Source organism: Microtus pennsylvanicus, chromosome 11 (assembly GCF_037038515.1).
Source record: "Microtus pennsylvanicus isolate mMicPen1 chromosome 11, mMicPen1.hap1, whole genome shotgun sequence".
NCBI classification, from domain to species: Eukaryota; Metazoa; Chordata; class Mammalia; order Rodentia; family Cricetidae; genus Microtus; species Microtus pennsylvanicus.
This window is the reverse complement of record NC_134589.1, coordinates 20,605,026-20,626,698: the sequence shown is the minus strand read 5'-3', so window position 1 is coordinate 20,626,698 and position 21,673 is coordinate 20,605,026. Positions and strand designations below refer to the sequence as shown.

General features: G+C 46.7%; 2 protein-coding genes across 3 annotated transcripts; both read right to left on the bottom strand.

The window, feature by feature from the left end:
- Aarsd1 (alanyl-tRNA synthetase domain containing 1) lies at positions 1 to 10,316 on the bottom strand. Its single transcript, XM_075990646.1, has 12 exons — positions 10,205 to 10,316; positions 9,958 to 10,089; positions 6,987 to 7,146; positions 5,089 to 5,146; positions 4,357 to 4,513; positions 4,146 to 4,262; positions 3,879 to 4,009; positions 3,507 to 3,573; positions 3,045 to 3,136; positions 2,616 to 2,670; positions 1,546 to 1,640; positions 1 to 565 (listed from the first exon to the last, which is right to left on the bottom strand). Exons 1-12 carry the CDS (start codon positions 10,241 to 10,243, stop codon positions 430 to 432), a joined length of 1,239 nt encoding a protein of 412 aa, XP_075846761.1. The 5' UTR covers positions 10,244 to 10,316; the 3' UTR covers positions 1 to 429.
- Positions 10,317 to 10,576: 260 nt separating this feature from the next.
- On the bottom strand, positions 10,577 to 21,649 carry Ptges3l (prostaglandin E synthase 3 like). 2 transcript variants are annotated; one of them, XM_075990647.1, is made up of 7 exons: positions 21,280 to 21,649; positions 20,839 to 20,952; positions 20,692 to 20,758; positions 20,484 to 20,582; positions 16,291 to 16,380; positions 13,099 to 13,152; positions 10,577 to 11,720 (listed from the first exon to the last, which is right to left on the bottom strand). In XM_075990647.1, exons 1-7 carry the CDS (start codon positions 21,285 to 21,287, stop codon positions 11,685 to 11,687), a joined length of 468 nt encoding a protein of 155 aa, XP_075846762.1. In that variant the 5' UTR covers positions 21,288 to 21,649; the 3' UTR covers positions 10,577 to 11,684. The 2 variants fall into 2 exon arrangements, with proteins under 2 accessions (XP_075846762.1, XP_075846763.1); XM_075990648.1 differs by having other exon boundaries at positions 11,549 to 11,720; positions 20,692 to 20,752; positions 21,280 to 21,404.
- Between the last annotated feature and the right edge of the window lie 24 nt (positions 21,650 to 21,673).

Genomic DNA, 21,673 nt, shown 5'->3' with positions numbered 1-21,673 from the left:
ATAGACTAATTTATTATGTGTACAGTATTCTGCCTGCAAGCCAGAAGAGGGCATCAGATCTCATTACAGATGGTTGTGAGCCACCAAGTGGTTGCTGGGCATTGAACTTAGAACCTCTGGAAGAACAGCCAGTGCTTTTAACCTCTGAGCCATCTCTCCAGCCTGAATCAAGTCTTGTAGTATCAAGCCTTGTTGCCATAAGCAACTATACGAGCAAGAAGCTTTCAGCAGAGCCTAGATCATTAATTTAATCTCCACTCATGGGATTATACCTAAGAGGAGCCAGTTTTTAGAAACTGTTCACAGAGGTGTTAATGCATTAGCACACTTGAATGCACCATGCATAAACAACAGTACACAATCATTTTGGGTGACACTCTTTTACTGTCCAAAAGACTGCTGTGGTCACGGGGACGGGCATCCTGGCCCTCACTCCTCAGCACTCTGTGAGCTGACATAGTCCTGCAGAAGTGCCTGCACCTCTGCCCGACGGCTCATCTTGGTGGCCTTGCCCTGGAAGCGGCCCTTCTTCCCTGCTCCTTTGCCTTCTAAGACTTCAGCCACCCTAGAGAACAGAGAAAGTTAAGGAGATGGTTGGTGAAAAGTCAAAAATCAAGGGCAGTCCTCAGGGCCTAGAGGAAGGAGACAGGGCAATTTCTAGGAATCAGAGAAGGCTGATGCAGGAGACTGATGCAAGTTTGAGGCCAGCTTCGGAGACTATCCAAAAAAATAAAAAAAGCAAGAAGAAAAACAAAGTAGGAGGAAGGAGAGGGAGGGAGGAGGGAGGGAGGGAGGGAGGGAGGGAGGGAGGGAGGGAGGGAGGGAGGGAGGGAAGGAGGGGAAGGGCAGACACATATGGTGCCTGTTAGGAATCTCCATTATAAATAACTGTTTTCCTTCAGTATTTCCAAGGAACACATATTACTTATCACCAATAATGACTGAAACTTTAATGCTCAAAAGAACAGGAGTCATATACCTCTGGAGGTAATTAAACAAGAAAATAAACCAGGCATGGTGGTACACACTCAGGAGACAGAAGTGGGCAGTTTTGTGGGCTGTCACCCATGCTAGGGTGGGCTTTGGTGATGCAGCTGTCTTTGAGCCATCTCTGCTCCTGTAAGTAACCCCTCACCCATATTCTAAGTAACCCCAATAAAACTCCTTGTTTCACCATGTAAGACTTTGGTCTGTTGCTGGATCCCAGTCTGGGGTGAGGAGACAGTTGTTTTCTAATTCTCCAGGAAGCGTCACATTAACACCTACTTCTAGAGATCAAATTTTCTTTAAAACAAACAAAAAATCCCTGTGGTTGATTCTCATTCTGCCACTTTAACTACGAGACCTCAAATGCAGGATGAACGGTCCCTAAGCCATCAAAAGAGGAGTGCTGGCATCAGCCCACACCTGCTCGGCCAGCCTCACGTCCTATGTGAACCAAGGCCACCACGGATGTGATGTCCCGCTTCCTAGCACATGGCCGCATCAATATGTCAGAAAGACACAACTTCCCCACCCATTGCGCAGGAGCCCGTACCACATTACCTGGGCCCCAGGGTCTCCACGGCCTCCGCTGGCCCTGCCAATAAGAAGAGTCCAGCACCTTTCTCATCCCCCACAGTTAAAAACAGGAGGGTCTCCTAGGAGGTAAGACAAGGAGGTGAGAACACACGGGGTCAACTCTCTAGGGCCCATACTCTCCTGAGTCCAGAACAGGCAGCTCCCTCTAAACCAGAGACGTCAGTGATGCCAATGGCATAGCCTTCCTTCACTCTGGCCCAGAAAGCTTTATGAGAACAGTCAGGAGGTTAAACACAAAGAAGAGGCAGCAGGCTGCTGACTGTCCTGGTCTCACAACCACCCTCCCCATCTCTGCTCTACCAGACACCCTATCTGCCAGCCACTATGCTCCTTGGCTACCTGAATACCTCTAAGCAGGCCTTGTTCCCTTTAGGTAATGGGTTCTGCCTCCAGCATTTATCACTTCAAATTATAAATGCTGACAGACACATGTCTCTCAGGCTAGAACATGGCTCTTTGAGAATCAGTGCTATGTAGAAAGCAGAATTACTTTAGCCCCAGGGAGACATTCCATAAAGGGTTTAAATATTTATTTATTTATTTATTAATTATGTACACAATATTCTGTCTGTATGCCTGAAGGCCAGAAGAGGGCGCCAGACCTCTTTTACAGATGGTTGTGAGCCACCATGTGGTTGCTGGGAATTGAACTCAGGACCTTTGGAAGAGCAGGCAGTGCTCTTAACCGCTGAGCCATCTCTCCAGCCCTCCATAAAGGGTTTAAAAGGGCAAAAGAAACCTGGCAATCACCTGTGCTAGACCATAGGGATGAAGAAAGGCAAGTGAGGCCTGGGGCCTGGGGCCTGGGGCCTGAGGCAGAGGCCTCCGAGGGTCTCTCAGCACACAAATCTAAATCTTCCGAGCTTCCCTAACAACAGAGCTGGGGTGGTGGCTAGTGTTAGGAAAAACAATCTGGGTGAAATTTTTTCAGCTCTTCATGTGTTAACCTGAAGGGACTCAGGCTCAGCTGACTCCCTCAGTTCTACCTCCCAGAGCCTCTGCAGAGTAGAGGAGGACTCTCTCATTCCTCTTACCTCTGACCCAATCTCATTGGCGATGATATTCATGAACTCAGAATCACCCTCCTTCCTACAGCAAAGGACACAGATATGAGACCCAGGATGAGGCAGCTCTGTGTCACCACCCCAAGAGGAGCCAGGCCAACAACGGACAGATCTCATTGCTTCCCATCTGAGCACACAAAGTTCCAGACCCCTCAGCATAGAGAAGATGCCCTCAGCCTCAGCAGTTTACACACAAAGGATCTCCAAGATGCTGGCTGATCTGTTAGATGGTGAGGGAAGCCAGGAAAGGAGCTAACGAAGCCGACAAAGTCAGATCCAGCAAGTCCAGTAACACAGCTCCTGCAGTCTATTCAGCCTAGTGCGCTGCTTAGCAACCCACGTCCCACTGTGCACTGCCCCTCTCATCCCTCTGCCTGTCTCCAGCCCCTCCTCTCTCACCTGTGTAGTGTAACCACACTTCCCCAGTCTGGGCTGCTCCTGAGGCTGTGGGCAGTGTGCACAGCCAGGTCTCTGAGGAGACACAGGTTGTTCTGAAATGGATGTGAGAACTCAGAAAGGTGTGAGAGACAACAGAGGCACCATTCCCTCTCCTCCTGTGCGGCCCTCGAACCCCCCTGATAATCCACACATTGGCCCAGGCTAGAGGCTGAGTCCCGAGTCTCCCTGGTGGAGCCCAGGCCCTCTCCGCTCCCCAGTCACCTTTTTTTTTTAATATTTATTTATTTATTAAATATACAATATTCTGTCTGTGTGTCTGCCTGCAGCCAGAAGAGGGCATCAGATCTCATTTCAGATGGTTGTGAGCCACCATGTGGTTGCTGGGAATTGAACTCAGGACCTTTGGAAGAGCAGGCAATGCTCTTAACCGCTGAGCCATCTCTCCAGCCCCCCCATAGTCACCTTCTGCAGAAGCTTGGTGGCACTCTGGAGCTTCTTCACTGCTTCCACGTGATCCTCGGCTCCACACCTATAAGACAACAGTTAATGGAGACTGGCCAACTGTCCAGTGCTTCCAGAGTTGGGGGGGTGGCGCCAACCAACAATCTCTCCTTGCTGGGGCGCCTTCCTCAAGATGGGTCCCTTAAGCAACTGAGAGACAGGATAGCAAGGAATAAACTATTGTGCGTGGGTCTGAGCTGCTGTCCAAAGCACCTCACCCTTCAGAGAGGTAGATTATCCCATCTACCCGGCAGGTGCAAATGCTAAGCTCCGGGTGTATGTGTGGGGGTGTGTGTACAGGCCTGGGGAGCAGGGGCTGGGGACGGGGCCTACTTCAGCAGTGTGGTCAGCACTTTCTCTCTCCCATGACTTCGCTCCATCCACTTCAGTACCCGGTGCCCAGCCAGAAATATCAGGTTGCTTTTGTTCTTTTTCCCTTTCTCAGTGCCCAGAATCTTAATGACCTGCACAAAGGGGGCAACACACAGACACACACCACAGTGGCTCTTAGGACTCCACCACAGTGGATCAGACTCACCTGCCACTGCCAGCCTGCTGCCCAACAACCCGGCTCACACTCCACAGCCCCTCCACACTTACCTGCAGGTCACTGAGATTGCTCACGTGGGTCCCACAGCACATGTTGGAATCGACACCCTCGATGGTAACAACGCGAATGGGCCCAGCATGGTCATCTGGGAGACCCCGGCCCCTCACCTACAACAGGGGGAGGGAACAGGGCTGTCTGAAATTTGATGAGGAGTCCTTGAAGAGCCACTCTGTGGACACTGGTGCCTGCCTCCCGTCTCACCTGCTCCACCTCAGGGTCATCCAGGCTCAGCTCTCGCACACTCACAGGAAGCCGATCTCTGATTTTCTGGTTGACACTTTGCTCAATGGCAGCTACCTGCTCTGCAGTCACAGAAGGACTGTCCAACTCAATCACACTCCGGAGTCTCCCTAATTCCCTGCCAGGAAAAGCAGCAGGGACACAGCAAGCTGAAAGTACGTGAGGAATGTTCACACTGAGCCTGTAATCCTAGGGCTTAGGACACAGAGGAAGAGGACAGGACTGTAAGGTAGCCTTCCAATACCCAGCAAGTTCACATTCCTAGAACAGCAGGGGTACCTATCATCTCGTACTCAGGAAACTCTCTGCTGTGAACTCCAGGCCAACCTCAAACTACAAAGCCAGCCTGGGCGATATAGAAAGACTCTATCTTAAAAAGTAAAAAAAATCCATAAATAATTGTATTGAATCCACACACAAAAAATCCCATAGGTAGGGAGCGCCATTCCCATTTTGCAAATGCAGCACCATAAGGAACAGGACCACACTTAGCTCTGGGCTCTAAACTCTGTGTTCTTTCCCAAGCAGGCAGATGCCCCTGCTCTCATCTCAAGTTTCTCCTGAGAAACACAAGGTTTGCCCATGACCCCTCGGTCTTCAAGAAGAAAAGACGGGCAACCTATCCTGACCCATCGCTGGGAGCAGAGGTGGGAGCCAGGGACCTATCCCATCCTAAGCATGCCTTGGACTCACCATGACGTCGTCTTCAGCCCAAAGAGATGGTCGGCTACTGCTGTGATGAGATGCTGCCCTGAGCAGGAGCAAGAGACAGGAGCGAGTTGAGAAGCCCAGCCATATAGCCCCATGACATCAGGAATTCCCACTGAAGGACTGCCAGGCATTTTAGAAACATGACTGAAAATCACAGGGGCTGGGGGTCTAGCTCAGTGGCAGAGTACTTGCCTAAGCAAATGAATGACCCTAAGTCAATTCCTAGCCCTGAAGAGGGGGAGATCATCATGAGAATTCTCCCATCAGCTTTACAGGGCTATTTCATAGTAATTTGCCAAGGCAGAGTAGCTCCTCAGAGGTGGGATCTGAGCTGAAGTGCTGGGGTGTCACTGATTCACTTGACAGATGTTTACTGAGCACCTGCCACATGCAGAATGCAGGCCTCGATGTCAGAGATGCAGCTGCACTCCTGACTGATGAGAGGGGAAAAGACAAGAAAAGGAAAAGGGGGCTGGAGAGATGGCTCAACGGTTAAAGCACTGTCAGTTCTTCCAGAGGTCCTGAGTTTAATTCCCAGCAACCACATGGTGGTTCACAGCCATCTGTAATGTGATCTGGTGCCCTCTTCTGGCCTGCAGGCATACGTGCAGGCAGAACACTGTGTACATAATAAATAAATAAGTCTTGGGGGAAAAAGAAGAAAAATTAACTAGGACACATAAGGAACAAACAGTCAAAGCCTGAGGAGGAAAGAGGCCTGATCTGTGCAGTAACATGTTCAAATGGATGAGTGCGATGGGGTGCAGGCAGCAAGCTGTGGAGAGCCCGGTGAGGCCGAGAGGCCCTGTGATGCCGAGCGTGCACAAGAGCAGTCCTGCCAGGGCTGCAGGCCTCGGTGAGGAGAATGGCTTTCCACACAGAACCACAAGGGACTGAGATGATCTGATTTTCTTCTTTAAAGGACTGTTCTGAGGCTCAGGACATAGCACTGTGACAGAGGGTGTGGCTAACACATGCAGGGCCCCGGGTTCAATCTCCAGTACAGCAAGAAAATAAAAGATTGCTCTATGGCATGAGGCCCTGTATTTAAGCCTTAATGTGAGCAAAGGAAGGCTGTTTGGACTGATGTACGGAAACAGAGGGGCAAGGAGCAAGACTGGAGGTGAGGAAATCAGCCAGAGGTCCACAGGGAGGAAGACGAGGGCTGGGACAAGGACAACTGTGTGGATGGAAGGAGAAAGATCCCTGAGGATAATCAAGGCACCAGACTTGGCTCAGTGTCTCCAAAAGGGGCATCGATTTGAATGACCGCGGAAATGCTGATGCCCAACACTATATTCATGTAAGCCCAAGGAGAAGAGAACAGCCTTCCCATTTCGAGACATTATGAATCTGAGAACCTACAAGACATCCAGACAGAGACATCAAGTGAGAACATTCCAACCGGCGGGAATGAGTGGCCATGGTGGCTCATGCCTGTAACCCAGTATTCAGGTGGCAGGCAGTCAGCCTGATCTACATATTGAATTTCAGGCTAACCAAGGCCACATAGGAAAACTGTCCCCCCAAAAACAAGAAAGGGCTGGCAAGATGGCTCAATGAGTAAGGTGTTGCCGGACAACCTGAGATCAACCCCAGGACCCATACGGTTGAAGGAAAGAAATTCCCACAAGTTGTCCTCTGACCACTACAGGCATAATGTGACATGTTCATATCCCCTCCCTGATAAATAAAACATATTTTTTAAATGGAGGAGAAAAAGTGAATAGCTCTTCCAGGACTTTAATGTTCATGGTGTTTTCACATTTACCGTTTGCTGCCTGAACCAAAGCTGATGCTAGGTAGGAGAACGGAAACCCCACCTCCGTCACCATGACACTGTGGTTCCTCCCTGTGCGTCCCCAGCCTGTGGCCCTTACCTGAATGCTGCTGCATGTGATCAAACCTCCGCTCCCAGTCCACCCGGACCTGGACCTGGCTTCCAGGGGACAGAGCTGTCTGTGTGAAATGATCAGCCTGGGCCCCGCGGCGCGTCACTCTCAGCACAGAGATGTCATTGATGGTACCACGGTCATCAGGCTGGGGGGAGAAAGTCATCAACACTAGGGCAGGTCTCACCCTACCAAGATTCAAAGACACTCTCAGGGGAAGCGCTCAGAGAGGCAGGCACTGAGTGCTCTAGGGGACGAGGAGACAGTGTCAAGTGAGGTGGACCCACTTTATTCTATGACAGGATTTCCTGTCCTCTTTCTGAACACCTACACATGTTCTTTAGGGCAGAACAGCAGAATTAAAACAGAAAGAAGTACAGTGTTAAAGATGCTAGTAAAATCCAAAAATCTTTAGTCCTCATTGTTGTCACCTTAGATTATCTAGAGACTATTATTAATAGTTCTAAAGTGACCCGAGTGCTCCTGCCTTTAACCACTCAGTCCTCAGCACTGACGTCACAATTAGATCCAACGATATTCGTCATTTAGAAACCATCAAGTGCCAGCTGTTCATAACAGACTGCGCCACCAAATAACACGATGTTAATAAGACACATAGATCACACCACAAAAAATGATATCCACCAAATAAGACACATAGATCACAGCACAGAAATGAAATCTAAAGAGACCTGACTATTAGTTTTGGGAGATCTGGGAAGCCTGAAGGACGTGATGTGTATGTAATATGAAAGTTTCAGGGCAGATAAGATGGCTCAGAGGTTAAAGACATTTGCTACCAAGCCTAAAAACCTGAGTTCAATCCCTGGGACCTAGGTAGGAGAAAACTTACTCCCACAAGTCCTCTCCCTACCCCCCTTTCTCTCTCCTCTCATACACACATACACACACACACACACACACACACACACACACAAATAAATAAAAATAAAATGAATTAAGTGTAGGTTTTTTTTTTTTTTGGTTTTTTTTTTTTTTTTTTTTGGTTTTTCGAGACAGGGTTTCTCTGTGGTTTTGGAGCCTGTCCTGGAACTAGCTCTTGTAGACCAGGCTGGTCTCGAACTCACAAAAATCCGCCTGCCTCTGCCTCCCAAGTGCTGGGATTAAAGGCGTGCGCCACCACCGCCCGGCTAGGTTTTTTTTTTAATATGGTCCAACAGCTTCAGTTTGAACTTTTCATTTTTGGGTCATTTAATCTTATAACAACAAAAATTGTTAGTGATATGGGAACAAAATAACTTTTTTCTAATTGTGAAGTAGAATAAAGAAAACACAATCTGAAGTGACTTTTGCAATGTGCCTGACTGCATAAGTGCAGTTTTCAAAATAAGAAGAGATGAACTTTCTAGCCTGCACTTTGATGTCATGTGTTCCCTTTGTTTTTCAAACTCTGAGGTTTCCCTCTGGGCCTTTTCTGGAGACCTTACCCCCAGCTGTTTGGACTTTGTATTCTTTAAATAATTTAACTACCCTTAATTACTTTTTTTAAAAAAGCTTTATAATTTTCATAACTTATTGCTAATTTTAATGGGTTGTTAATTTCAGTCTTGTAGTTTTATTTTGTTTGGATAGTGTTGGGCAAAGAGAAGTGATAAAAAGAAAGAAATAAAAAAAAAATAAGAAGAGACATTCTATAGATATTTGAGGGTCAAGGGTTTTTCTTTAGCAGTTCAGAACGTCTCCATGTGGGAAAATAAGGAACTGATTTAAAAAAACAACAACAAAAAACAAAACAGGGGCTGGAGAGATGGCTCAGAGGTTAAGAGCACTGACTGTTCTTCCAGAGGTCCTAGTTCAATTCCCAGCAACCACATGGTGGCTTACAACCATCTGTAATGAAATCTGGTGCCCTCTTTTGGCCTGCAGGCATACGTGCAGACAGAACACTGTAAACTAAATAAATAAATCTTTTAAAAAAATAAAATAAAAAATAAACAAAACAAAACAAAACTGGGTGACCACTCTCTGTCGCCTGTGAGATAAGATGAAGGACACGTAGCTACTTCTCCAGCACCACGTCTGCCTGCAGCTGCTATGTCCCACCATGATAATGGACCAAACCCCTGAAAATGTAAGCCACCTCAACTAAATGTTTTCCTTTATTAAAAAAAAAAATACTGGGGCTCCCCCCACAAGTCCACTGAATCCTCTTGAGCCACGTCTCTGCTTCAGATCCTCCATGGCTCACTGGTTTCCCGAATGGAGTCTATAAACCTTGTACACCCCCAGGGCCCTCTGAACCAGCCCCACTCAGCTTCCCAACGCTGTCTCTAGCTCCTTCTCCACGTGCACCACGGCATTCTTTTATCTACAGTTAGATTTAGCTCGTCTGTCAGGCTTCACTACCCTGCTTATGCTGTCCGCCGGCTAGTGAAACCTCTCTTCTAATGCCGAAATTTGCTGCCACTCTCTTCTTAGACACCGCAGCCAGGCTCTCCATCAGAGCACTGAGAAGTCGGCTCTGAAAGCCACCCCCTTCTGAACTCCAGGCAGCCTCGTTCGCAGTCCCTGTGAAACCCTTCGCCTTCATTCCCAACCCCAGGGCCTGTGCACAGTTATTCCGTCTGCCTGAAATCTTTCTCTTGCTTGTACCGAGAAGTCTAGAGTGTTCTCCACAGAGGAGAGCATCCCACCACTCTCTTTCCCTTGACCCAGCTTTCTTTCTGGTGACATTATTATGACTTACACCTGGCCTACAGGGTCGTCTGCAATAAGCACTCCATGTATGTAGAGGCACTGACTTGTTCACCCGTTATCTTCAGCGCCTGGAAGATGACACACTGCGTGTGTCGTGACTACATAAGCTTAACTACATTGCTGAATGAACTAACAGTTTGATTTACTGAGGCTAAGGAAGGGCGAGTACATTTTCTGCAGGAGCGAACAGGAATGTGGGGGTCCCCGGGAGCGGGTCGGGCTGAGGCTGCTCCTGGTATACCTGGCCCCCGCCCTCGGGGAAAAGCAGCGTGTCTTCCAGAACCACCTGGAAACCGCTCAGCACTTCTTTCTTGCCGCCGCTCGCGTCCGTCTGCAGCTCAGCGGGGCTGCAGGAGACCACGGTGGTGGTGAACTGGGAACAGAGAGGGAGGTGAGGGTGAGCCCGCGGACGCCGAGATTGCAGCCGGTCCTCCCCCTCCCTCCCGGTGGCACCCTCAGTCTCAGGACCCTAGCCCACCAGGCCGCACCTCTCGAGCGTAGCTGTCGCGCTGACACAGGAACGCCATCGCGGACTCCTAAGCCCTGGAGACCAGAGAGCGCGCGGAAGAGCCGGGCGGAGGACGGAGAGCGACCCGGGACAAACTTTCTTAAGCGTTTCTGCGTAAACGTGATGGCGTAAAGGAAGGGGGTGTGGTTTGATCCAATTTACTGAAACTGCTAACTACAGGTGTTCTGTCTTGTTTTGTCAACGTTCTAAGACTGAAAGACCATAAAACAAAATTTACAACTTGATCTGAGACGTTCTTCAGACAGTCTTGGGGCCGTGTAATTTGGACTGCGGAGGCCCTGCCGCATGAAAGATGGAAATAAGAGGAGCTGAACAGAAATAGACAAGGCGTGTATATTAATATTTTATTTAAAACAAACATCCATAATATTTCAGCATGTAACTTTTTTTAACTATAGGGGAAAAACCTCAAACCTCAGAAACCTGTGATATGATAATTTGGATTTTTAAAATTATTTTATTTATGTGTATGTGTACTAAGTTACAGGTGGTTGTGAACCACCTCACAACCCTGGTATGGGTGCTAAGAACCAAACTCTTGTTCTCTGAAACATACACTACACACTATCACAGAGCTGTACAGGAAGCTAAGGGTCAAGGGCTGACTGGGTTGTCTATCTGGGTGAGATGAAATCCCCTGACTTGGATACATGCTGCAAAAGGGGCCAGAATCTCTGACAAGGCTTCCCAGAGTGGGGGGAAAGTGCCAGAAGGAAAGAGACAGCAACACTCCTAGAATTTACAGTAATCTCTTTCTTTTTTTGGCCTTTGCTTTACCACATAGAAACGTGTGTCCAAATAACCCCAGCATCCCAAGCACAGATTCTAAGTCAAATCAATGGGAGTCAGAAACCCCAACAGCCAGCACCTCACCCTCCCTCCTAGCCAATGCAGGACCACACTGGAGCAACCAGGAGGAAGACCTGTGGCATAAAGAGGGACCCTTAAGAAAGTTTCTGCCAGGTGGTGGTGGTACACGCCTTTAATCCCAGCACTCAGAAGGCAGAGGCAGGTGGATCTCTGTGGACTCTGCTGAGACCAGCCTGGTCTACAAGAGCTAGTCCCAGGATAGGCTTCAAAGCTACAGGGAAACCCTGTCTTGAAAAACAGCAACAACAACAACAAAAAAGAGCTTCTGAGGAGGCAGATCTTTGTGAGTTCAAGGCCAGCAGCCTGGTCTGCAGAGCGAGTTCCAGGACAGGTTCCAAAGCTACACAGAGAAACCCTGTCTCCAAAAACAAAAGAAAAAAAGAAAGGAAGGAAGGAAGGAAGGAAAGAAGGAAGGAAGAAAGGAAGGAAGGAAGAAAAGCTTCTGGAAAAGTTTAGAGGTCTCAGTGGATCCTGATGCATAACAAAACAGTTGATGAAGGCGCACCATAGCCTTTCCACATGACAGAAGGTAGCTACAGCCTCCTCCCCAGCTCTGCTGTCATAGAAACCTAATCAGTTGCTGCATCCGCACTATCAGAATCATCCTGAAAAGAGAAGACAAAGCATCGGTCATTGCTATGGTAACCTTCAATGATGCTCTTCACACCCTCACAGCCCCACCCCACCCCACCCCTGTTCCCCTAAAATCCTAAGTCACAAGTCTTAGGAAGCTAAGACCAAAGAGTCTAACTTTGGATAATGAGCCGTGTATTTGAAAACGTCTGCTGGAAACTATGGGCCTGTAGGCCGAAGATGGACGCCCCAACGGTACAGAGGAACTTTGGGTGACTGTCCAGGCAGCGAGATGTCTCTGTCATTTCTAGAGTTTTAGATTTCTTGTTTACTTAGGTAATATTATATCCTTCTGGAGTCTTGATGGAGTTAAAAAATGGTTATAGTTATAATTTTCCATTGTTATGATAAAAGATAAGGTAGATATAAATATTGTAACTGTAATTCTTTCTTGATAACTTTTATTATATGTCATTTTGATATGTTAAAGTTAAAGCCTTCTTTTTTTTTAAACAAAAAAAGGAAAAATGATGGAGGTGGGTCTTGTATCTATCTGTTGCTTTCATTGGTTAATTAATAAAGAAACTGCCTTGGCCCATTTGATAGGCCAACCCTTAGGTGGGTGGAGTAAACAGAACAGAATGCTGGGGAAAAAAAAGCTGAGTCAGTCAGTCGCCATGATTCTTCCACTCCAGACAGACCACAGGTTAAGATCTTTCCGGTAAGCCAGCCCATGGTGCTACACAGAATATTAAAAATGGGTTAGATCAATATGTAAGAGCTAGCCAATAAAAGGTTAAAACTAATGGGCTAAACAATGTTTTAAAAAATACAGTTTCCATGTAATTATTTTGGGTAAAGCTAGCTGGGTGGCGGGAAGCGACCCACCGTTCTTACAACAGAGCTGAACCACCAGGAATTTCAAGTGGAGTTATTATTGTTCTTTAAAGCGGCAAAGACACTCATTAGAGCCAAGTCTGTCCTAACATGGGAAGGAGGAAGAGGGAGGCTGAAATTCAACCTCATGTGTGAAATGCAGACTTGGTTAACATGCAGAGAACTGCTGTGTGCTAAAGAATGAAATACACATTCTTTTTGTTTGTTTTGTTTTTTGTTTTTTGAGATATGGTTTCTCTGTAGCTTTGGAGCCTGTCCTGGAACTAGCTCTGTAGACCAGGTTGGCCTCAAACTCATAGAGATCCACCTGCCTCTGCCTCCCGAGTGCTGGGATTAAAGGCGGCTGGAATACACATTCTTCTTACATGTTTGTGTTACTTCTTCCATTCCTTTTTGGAGGGTGGGCCTCCTGCATGGTGGGAAAGCACTCTTCCATTAAGCTGTATCCAACCCTAAAGTGTCATTTGTAAAGGCTAAAAGGAAACCAAAGAATCTAGGAAAGGCATTACTTACGTCTAGATCATCCATGGCAGGGGGAGGTCTCTTGGTGCTGACCTTGTTCAAAAGCTATGGGAAGAGAGACACAGTCGTGAAAGATGAGAGAAAAGAAGTCTGAATATTAGTAGAGACAGGAGAATGCCCCCAGACCCAGCCATTAATCGGAGAAAAGTCTATTGATATTCTTCTATGCCTCTCTCTCTCTCTCTCTCTCTCTTTCTTTCTTTCTTTTGAGATGATTCCCTTTCTTAAACATTAATGGGGGGGGGGCAACTGAAGAAATGGCTCAGAGGTTAAGATCACCGACTGTTCTTCCACTGGTCCTAAGTTCAATTCCCAGCAACCACATGGTGGCTCACAACCATCTGTAATGAGGTCTGGTACCAACACTGTAGATATAACAAATAAGTGGAGACTGGAGAAATGGTTCAACAGTTAAGAGCACTTCCCTCCTGAGTTTGGTTTCTAGCATGTTCATGGTAGCTGACAACAGTTAATTTCAGGCTGGGTATTTTGGGTACCCTAGTAAGTTAAATACTAGAATTTAACAAGTGGAGGCAGGAAGATCAGGAGTTCAAGGCCAGCCTCAGTTCACTACTTAGGAAGTTTTCAAGGCCAATCTGGGCTACCTGAGACCCTGTATCAAAAGAGCCAGGGCCTGGAGAGATGGCTCAGTGGTTAAAGAGCATTTACTGCTCGAAACCAGGTTCAGTTCCCAGCACCCAAATCAAGCAGTTACTGCTCTCTAGTCTTCTCTGGCAGCTACATTCACATGGGACACATAAACTCACTAGAGCACACATACATACACATGATAAATTAAAAATCAAAACACCAAACAAACCAAGATGAAAATGACTAAAAATACTGATTTAAAGTGGGTGTGGTATCACAGGCCTATAATCCCAGTACTCATAGGCTGAGGCAGGAGGATTGAAAGTTCAAGATCAGCTTCAGTTACATAAGTTGACCCTGCTGGATAGTGGAATTGAACACTTTTAATCCCAGTACTCCTAAGGCGGAGGCAGGCAGATCTCTGTGAGTTCAAGACTAGCCTAGTCTACAAGAATTACAGGACAGCCACAGTTACACACAGAAACCCAGTCTCAAAAAAAAAAAAAAGAGAGAGAGAGAAGCCGGGCGATGGTGGCGCACGCCTTTAATCCCAGCACTCCTAAGGCAGAGGCAGGCGGATCTCTATAAGTTCGAGACCAGCCTGGTCTACAGAGCTAGTTCCAGGACAGGCTCCAAAGCCACAGAGAAACCCTGTCTCGAAAAACCAAAAAAATAAAAGAGAGAGAAAGAGAGACAGAGATCCTGTCTCACAAAGAAAAAAAAGTCTATTTAAAAATATTCAGCTGGATGGAGGGAGGAGGACCTTGGACTTTCCACAGGGCAGGGAACCCTGACTGCTCTTCGGACTGGAGAGGGAGGGGGAGAGGAGTGGGGGGAAGGGGAGGGAAATGGGAGGCTGGGAGGAGGAGGAAATTTTTTTCAATAAAAAAAATAAAAATAAGTCGGGCGGTGGTGGCGCACACCTTTAATCCCAGCACTTGGGAGGCAGAGGCAGGCGGATCTCTGTGAGTTCGAGACCAGCCTGGTCTACAAGAGCTAGTTCCAGGACAGGCTTCAAAACCACAGAGAGCCGGGCGATGGTGGCGCACGCCTTTAATCCCAGCACTCGGGAGGCAGAGGCAGGTGGATGTCTGTGAGTTCGAGACCAGCCTGGTCTATAGAGCTAGTTCCAGGACAGGCTCCAAAGCCACAGAGAAACCCTGTCTCGAAAAAGCAAAAAAAAAAAAAAAACCACAGAGAAACCCTGTCTCGAAAAACCAAAAAAATAAATAAAATAAAATAATAAAAATATTCAGAAAGCACCTCCTTATCTATTTAAGTGGGGGGGGGGTCTGTTAGTCCTTTTACAATTGAACTAAGGAGTTTCTGGTCTTCTAAAACTAAATCACACATGGCAGGTGTTGTTTATCAGGACGAAGTGGTTTATGGTATGAATTTTATACTGACTGGTATTAGATTCCCATGAACTTTTCTAGGTTAGGAAAAGAAAGAAAAACACAAAGAATCATAGATGAGAACAAGAATTATAGCCTGGGGCTGGAGAGATGGCTCAGTGGTTAAGAGCACTGGCTGCTCTTCCAGAGGTCCTGAGTTCAATTCCCAGCAACCACATGGTGGCTCACAACCATCTGTAATGAGATCTGGCACCCTCTTCTGGCGACCAAGCATCATATATGCAGGCAGAATGTTGTATACATAACTAACTAAATCTTTAAAGAAGAAAAAAAAAGAAAAAAAATTATAGCCTGGCAGTGCCTTAGGTTGTCTTCTGATCTCCACAGGGGTTCTATAACATGTGTGCACCTGCTCCTCCCAAATAAGCAAAGAAAATGTATTAAGCTTTTTGTTTGTTTTGTTTTGCTTTTCGAGACAGGATTTCTCTGTGTAACAGTCCTGGCTGTCCTGGAACTCACTATGTAGACCAGGCTGGCCTCGAACTCACAGAGATCCGCCTGCCTCTGCCTTTCAAGTGCTGGAATTAAAGGTGTGCGCCAGTCCTGGAACTTGCTCTTGTGGACCAGGCTGGCCCCGAACTCACAGAGATCCACCTGCCTCTGCCTCCTGAGTGCTGGGATTAAAGGTGTGCGCCACCACCGTCCGGTTTAAGTCCTTTTTTTAAAAGATAGCTCAACAGCTAGGAGCACCTGCTTTTCTTCCTGACAATTCAAATTTTGTTCCCAACTCCCATGGATCAACAATTCACAACCACCTGTAACTCCAGCCTCAAGTGATCTAACACATGCATACACAAAAATACAAACAACAACGCTGGGCATAGTGGAACACACCTTTAATCGGGAGGTAGGGGCAAGTGCATATCTGTGAGATTCACACCGGTCTATATATAGCAAGTTCGAAACCACCCAGAGCTACATAGTTAAGACCCTTTCTCAAAAATAAACAAATGAAGTAATAAATCTTTAATTTTTCTCTCTTAAATTTCACTAATACTTATTGCTCTTATTTCTGCTAAATAAACAAAAAATAAAATATACAGCATATCAGCACCAGGGACTGGCCTGCTTAGGGAGTTTCAGTAGCCCTGCCCCGGCCCTGATGATTTCCCCAGCTCGCTGCCTGTAGACAGACACAGAACGATTGAGAGGGGCAGCAGGGAGTGATGCCTCCTACCTCTGCGTAATGTTCCACCTGAGCCAGTTCCACCTCGTCATCTCCTTCCCAGTCTCTCCAGTTATCAAAGTCCACAGAGAGCCACACGGGCTGCAAGAGGAAGCATAGGTGTCACAGGCAGGAAGGACAGAAGCAAGCGGACATGAATCTACTTAGTGCCAAACACAGCCAAGAACAGCAAGGTCTGAAAAAGCACAGAGTTCTATGCTCCAAGGGCTGATTGGCAGGCAACTCAACATCCTAGAACTCAACCAAGCAAGACAGATAAGCTGCATTCCCTAGAGTCAGAGGCAGTCCTTTGTTGCAGGGTATTTGTACACTGTGGGAAAATGTATTGCTGTGGTTGGTGTAATAAAAAGCTCAATGGCCAAAAGCTAGGCGGGAGGTATAGGCAGGACTTCTGAGCAGAGAGGACTCTGGGAAAAAGAAGGCAGAGTCACTGGTCAGCCTTGGAAGAAGCAGCTTGGGCATTGCCTAGAGATGAGGTAATGAACCATGTCACAGAACATAATTTAAAGTAAATGGGTTCATTTAAGTTATAAGAGCTAGTGGGACAAGCCTAAGCTAAGGTCTAGTTTTCATAATTAATTTTTAAAAAAGATTTATTTATTTCTCTGTTTGTTTATTAATTAAGTATGCAGTGTTCTGTCTGTATGTCTGCCTGCAGGCCAGAAGAGGGCACCAGATTTCATTACAGATGGTTTTGAACCATTATGTGGTTGCTGGGAATTGAACTCAGGACCTCTGGAAGAGCAGCCAGTGCTCTTAACTGCTAAGTCATCTCTCCAGTTTTGATTTTGTTTTTTTTTTTTTAGATTTATTTATTTATTATGTATACAGTTTTCTGTATGCATGTATGCCTGCAGGCCAGAAGAGGGCACCAGACTTCATTACAGATGGTTGTGAGCCACCATGGGAATTGAACTTAGGCCCTCTGGAAGAGCAGCCAGTGCTCTTAACCTCTGAGATATCTCTTCAGTTTTTATTGTTTTAGCTTTTATAATTAATAATCAGTCTCCATGTCATTGTTTGTGAGCTGACTTCTCAAAGAAAAATGTGGCTATAAATAGTGAGGACCATAGTCCAAAGTGCCCACATTTAAAGACAGGTGTAATGCTGTAACCAATCATGTTAGTATTTTTTAGGTGAAACTTAGAGAACCAGGGGTTCAAGATCATCCTTAGCTATATAGCAAAATAAAGTTCGGCCTAAGCTACATGAGTCCCTGTCTCAAGAGAAAACTGAATATTCATACATAGACATTTAAAATATTTTTTATTTTTTTGAGGGGGGGGTGTAGCTTTTTTTTTTAACTCTTTCCTCTTTGGAGGCCCGCCACCCAGCTCCCTCCCAAATAAATAAGCAGAGACTTATTCTTACTTTTGAATGCCCAGCCTTATCTTGGCTTATTTCTAGCCAGATTTTCTTAAATTATCCTGTCTACCTTTTGCCTCTGAGCTTTTTCCTTTCTCTATTTCTGTATATTTTTCTTTCCTTCTTATTTCATGTCTTGCTGGGTGGCTGGCCCTTGGCATCCTCCTTTTCACGTTTTTCTTCTAGTTATTCTTTCCGCATACCAGCCCTACCTATTCTTTCTCCTGCCTAGCTATTAGCCGTACAGTTCTTTATTAGGCCAATCAGGTGTTTTAGGCAGGCAAAGTATCACAGCTTCTCAGGGTTAAACAAATGCAACATAAAGAGTGCAACCCATCTTTGCATCATTAAACAAATATTCCACAGCATAAACAAATGTAACACATCTTTAACTAATAGTCTGCATCGAGGGTTGGGGTGTTTTGTTGTTTTGTTTTGTTTATGTTTGTTCGTGTTCAAGGCCTAGAACTGCTTTGTAAACCAGTGTGGCCTCAAACTCACAGAGATCCACCAGCCTCAGCCTCACCTCATGTAGGGATTAAAGGTTTGTACCACCACACCTGGCCATTTTTTGTCTGACCAGATGTCTGTGCACCAAGCTCCTGCCTGGTGCCCGTGGAGGCCAAAAAGGGTGTTAAATCTTCTGGAATTAGAGTTACAAACAATTCTATTCTGAGATACCATGAGCTGGAAATTGAACCTGGGTCCTCTGGAGGAGTAGCTTAAAAACTAAACCATCTCTCCAGTCCCATGACTTACAATAAAAGTGTTAAAATCACATTTATGTATTTATTTACAGGGAGGGGCATGTTACTATACACAAATGGATGTAACACTTTTTAAAAAATATTTATTTATTTATTATGTATACAATATTCTGTCTGTGTGTATGCCTGCAGGCCAGAAGAGGGCACCAGACCCCATTTACAGATGTTTGTGAGCCACCATGTGGTTGCTGGGAATTGAACTCAGGACCTTTGGAAGAGCAGGCAATGCTCTTAACCTCTGAGACATCTCTCCAGCCCCCTGGATGTAACACTTTTGAGAGTTGGTTCTCTCCTTCCACCATGTGGTACCTGGGCCTCAAACTCAGATCCTCAGGTCAGCAGGCTCGGGAGCAAGCACAGCTGTCTGCTGAGCCATCTTGCCAGCCCCCATAATCTACATTTCTTAATGTCAGCAAACAGTCAAAAATTGTGCATGTTTCTAGGACAGGATCCAAAGTTACAAAGAGAAACTTTGTCTCGAAAAACTAAAAAAAGAAAAGAAAGAAAGGAAGGAAGGAAGGAAGGAAGGAAGGAAGGAAGGAAGAAAGAAAGAGAGCCAGGTGGTGGTGGTGCATGCTTTTAATCCCAGCACTCAGGAGGCAGAGGCAGGTGGATCTCTGTGAGCTTGAGACCAGTCTGGTCTACAGAGTGAGTTCTAGGACAGCTAAGACTGTTACACAGAGAAATCCTGTCTCAGAAAAGAAAATTGTGAATGTTAGTTGGGCAGTGGTGGCGCACGCCTTTAATCCCAACACTTGTGAGGCAGAGGCAGGCGGATCTCTGTGAGTTCGAGAGCAGCCTCGTCTATAGAGCTAGTTCCAGGACAGGCTCCAAAGCTACAGAGAAACCCTGTCTCAAAAAAACAAACAAAAAAAATTGTGAATGTCAGTAGCCAATCAAAAATATTTTTAAGACTTATTTGTTAGCTGGGCAGTGGTGGCGCACGCCTTTAATCCCAGCACTCGGGAGGCAGAGGCAAGCGAATCTCTGGGAGTTCGAGGCCAGCCTGGTCTACAAGAGCTAGTTCCGGGACAGGCACCAAAGCTACAGAGAAACCCTGTCTTGAAAAACAAAACAAAACAAAACAAAACAAAAGACTTATTTGTTTTGTGTATGAATGTTTTCTCTGCATGTATGTGTGTGTACCATGTGCCCAGAAGTATTGACTCCCCTGCAACTGGATTTACAGATGGTTGTGAGCCACCATGTAGAGCTGCAAATTGAACTCAGGTTCTCCTAGAGCAGTCAGTGCTCTTAAACGCTAAGCCACTTATCCAGCCCCTCGAAATATTTTATTGTTGTTGTTTTTGTTTCTTGAGACAGGATTCTTCTACGTAGCTCTGACTGTGCTGGAACTCCCTCTCTCTCTGTAGACCAGGCTGGCCTTGAACTCACAGAGATCCACCTGCTTCTACCTCCTGAGTGCTGGGACTAAAGGTGTGTGCTGCCACCACCAGACTCAAAATAACTTTTTTTTTTTTTAAACTGTGAAGAAACTACTAAAATAAATGTAAAAGCCAGATTTGGCCAGCAGGTGGCCAACTTTCAGTTTTTGGAAGAGAGGTTGCTGGAGTGTGGACAGTCTCAAGTGAGAGACTGACAAAGTCAATGCAAGTTTAACAGACCACCCTGGGAACAAAGGAAAGGGTGGATTAAAGATGGGACAGAAAATATGCAGCGGACTCCCAACAAAGTCAGGCAAAAAAGTCCATGTCCGTAATGTCAACATTCAGGATGCTGAGACAGAAGGATGGCAAGTTCAGGGCCAGCCTTAGGTACACAGATAGAGCCTGTCTCAAAAACACAAACACAAAGAGGAAAAAAAGAAAAAAAAAACTTCCCCCAATGAACTCTGATGGATGTAGTCTAGACTGGAAGGATATAAATCTCAGAATATTTGGGAGATGAAATATACAGGACCCAGGTGACTCACTGCATACTGACTTGAAGAAAGGCAAACCCGAATCCAGATGTGAGTCTGGTGCCTTGGTACCCAGAGGGAGCTCACAGATAAGGGGCACAGAAGGAGCAGACCACGCCCCACACACTCACCTTGATATCCTTCTTGGTGAGCCGTGGCCAGGCCACCTTCTCCTTCCATTTCCTCACAAAGCAAGTGATAGAGCGACCAGAGCGCTTATCCTGGGAGTCCTGTCAGACAGACAGCCTCGTTCTTAGAGGCGGTTTTAGGATAAACCCCCAGTTTCCTTGCTTGGCCGGCCTGTCTGTCCAGGCCTGACTATCGCCACCCTGCCCTCACCTTGGAGTTCACCTTGGCATAGAACTCAATCTCATTGTACAGCTCCACTCCATCACCGTTCCTGCAGCTAAAAAGACGGTAAAGCTGAGGCGTAGGAAGAGGGAGGGGACAGTCGGGACACTAGGCCTTTCCAGAGAAGGCCACTACCTGAACACAATGCGGTGATCCTCAATGAGCACATTCACGTCGGTGCTGTCCTCAACACAAAACTCCATGAAAACATATTTGGGTCTGTCATACCACAGGGTCCGGGCGGGCTGCCTGAGGAGAGCAGAGATGGGGCTTGGAAAAGTCTGAAGGCAATAAGGAGAGGCGGAGGAGGAGACAACAGAGTCGAATGTGGTGCCACTGAACCAGATGGAGGGGAGTGGGTGGAGTGAGTGGTGAGAATGAACGGGGAAAGACAAGGGAAGGAAGGAGTTGGGAGGTACAATCAGGGCACACCACCGCTCTCACCCACAGCCACAGAGACCAGGAGTCCAGCGCTCCGGTGGATTCGGACAGAATCAGCAGCTTCTACAAGACACGGGGCAGGGAATCTGCAGGGAGAGGGGCAAGGGATCTGTACGATGGCGGCCTGAAACTCACCGTTCCATAGTCACTCCAGCTGCCCTGTGGGTTTTGGAGTCCCAGGCACAAGGGCCTCTATCTTTAGATCCTAGGGACGCCCCTAGCAGCTGCTTCTCCTTATATGGCAGGGGTAAGGGTTGAGAGGAAGGGAAAGGTGGCTTGACAGCAAAAGTGATCTGCACTCCAGAGGAACTCTGGGAGCGTTTACTGCATCCCTTCACCTCTTGGGGTCTCCAGAAATATACGGATCAGGGATATATCTTCCCTCTCTGGCCAGGGAAAGGGCTACCCTAGACTCTATATGCAGGAAATCACTTGTCCTCGGCCTCCTTCATTTGTTCCTCCAATGCAAAGTACTCGTGTGTCCAATTCACAAAATGCACTAAAGTTTCCAGAGGGCGGGCCCTCGGGA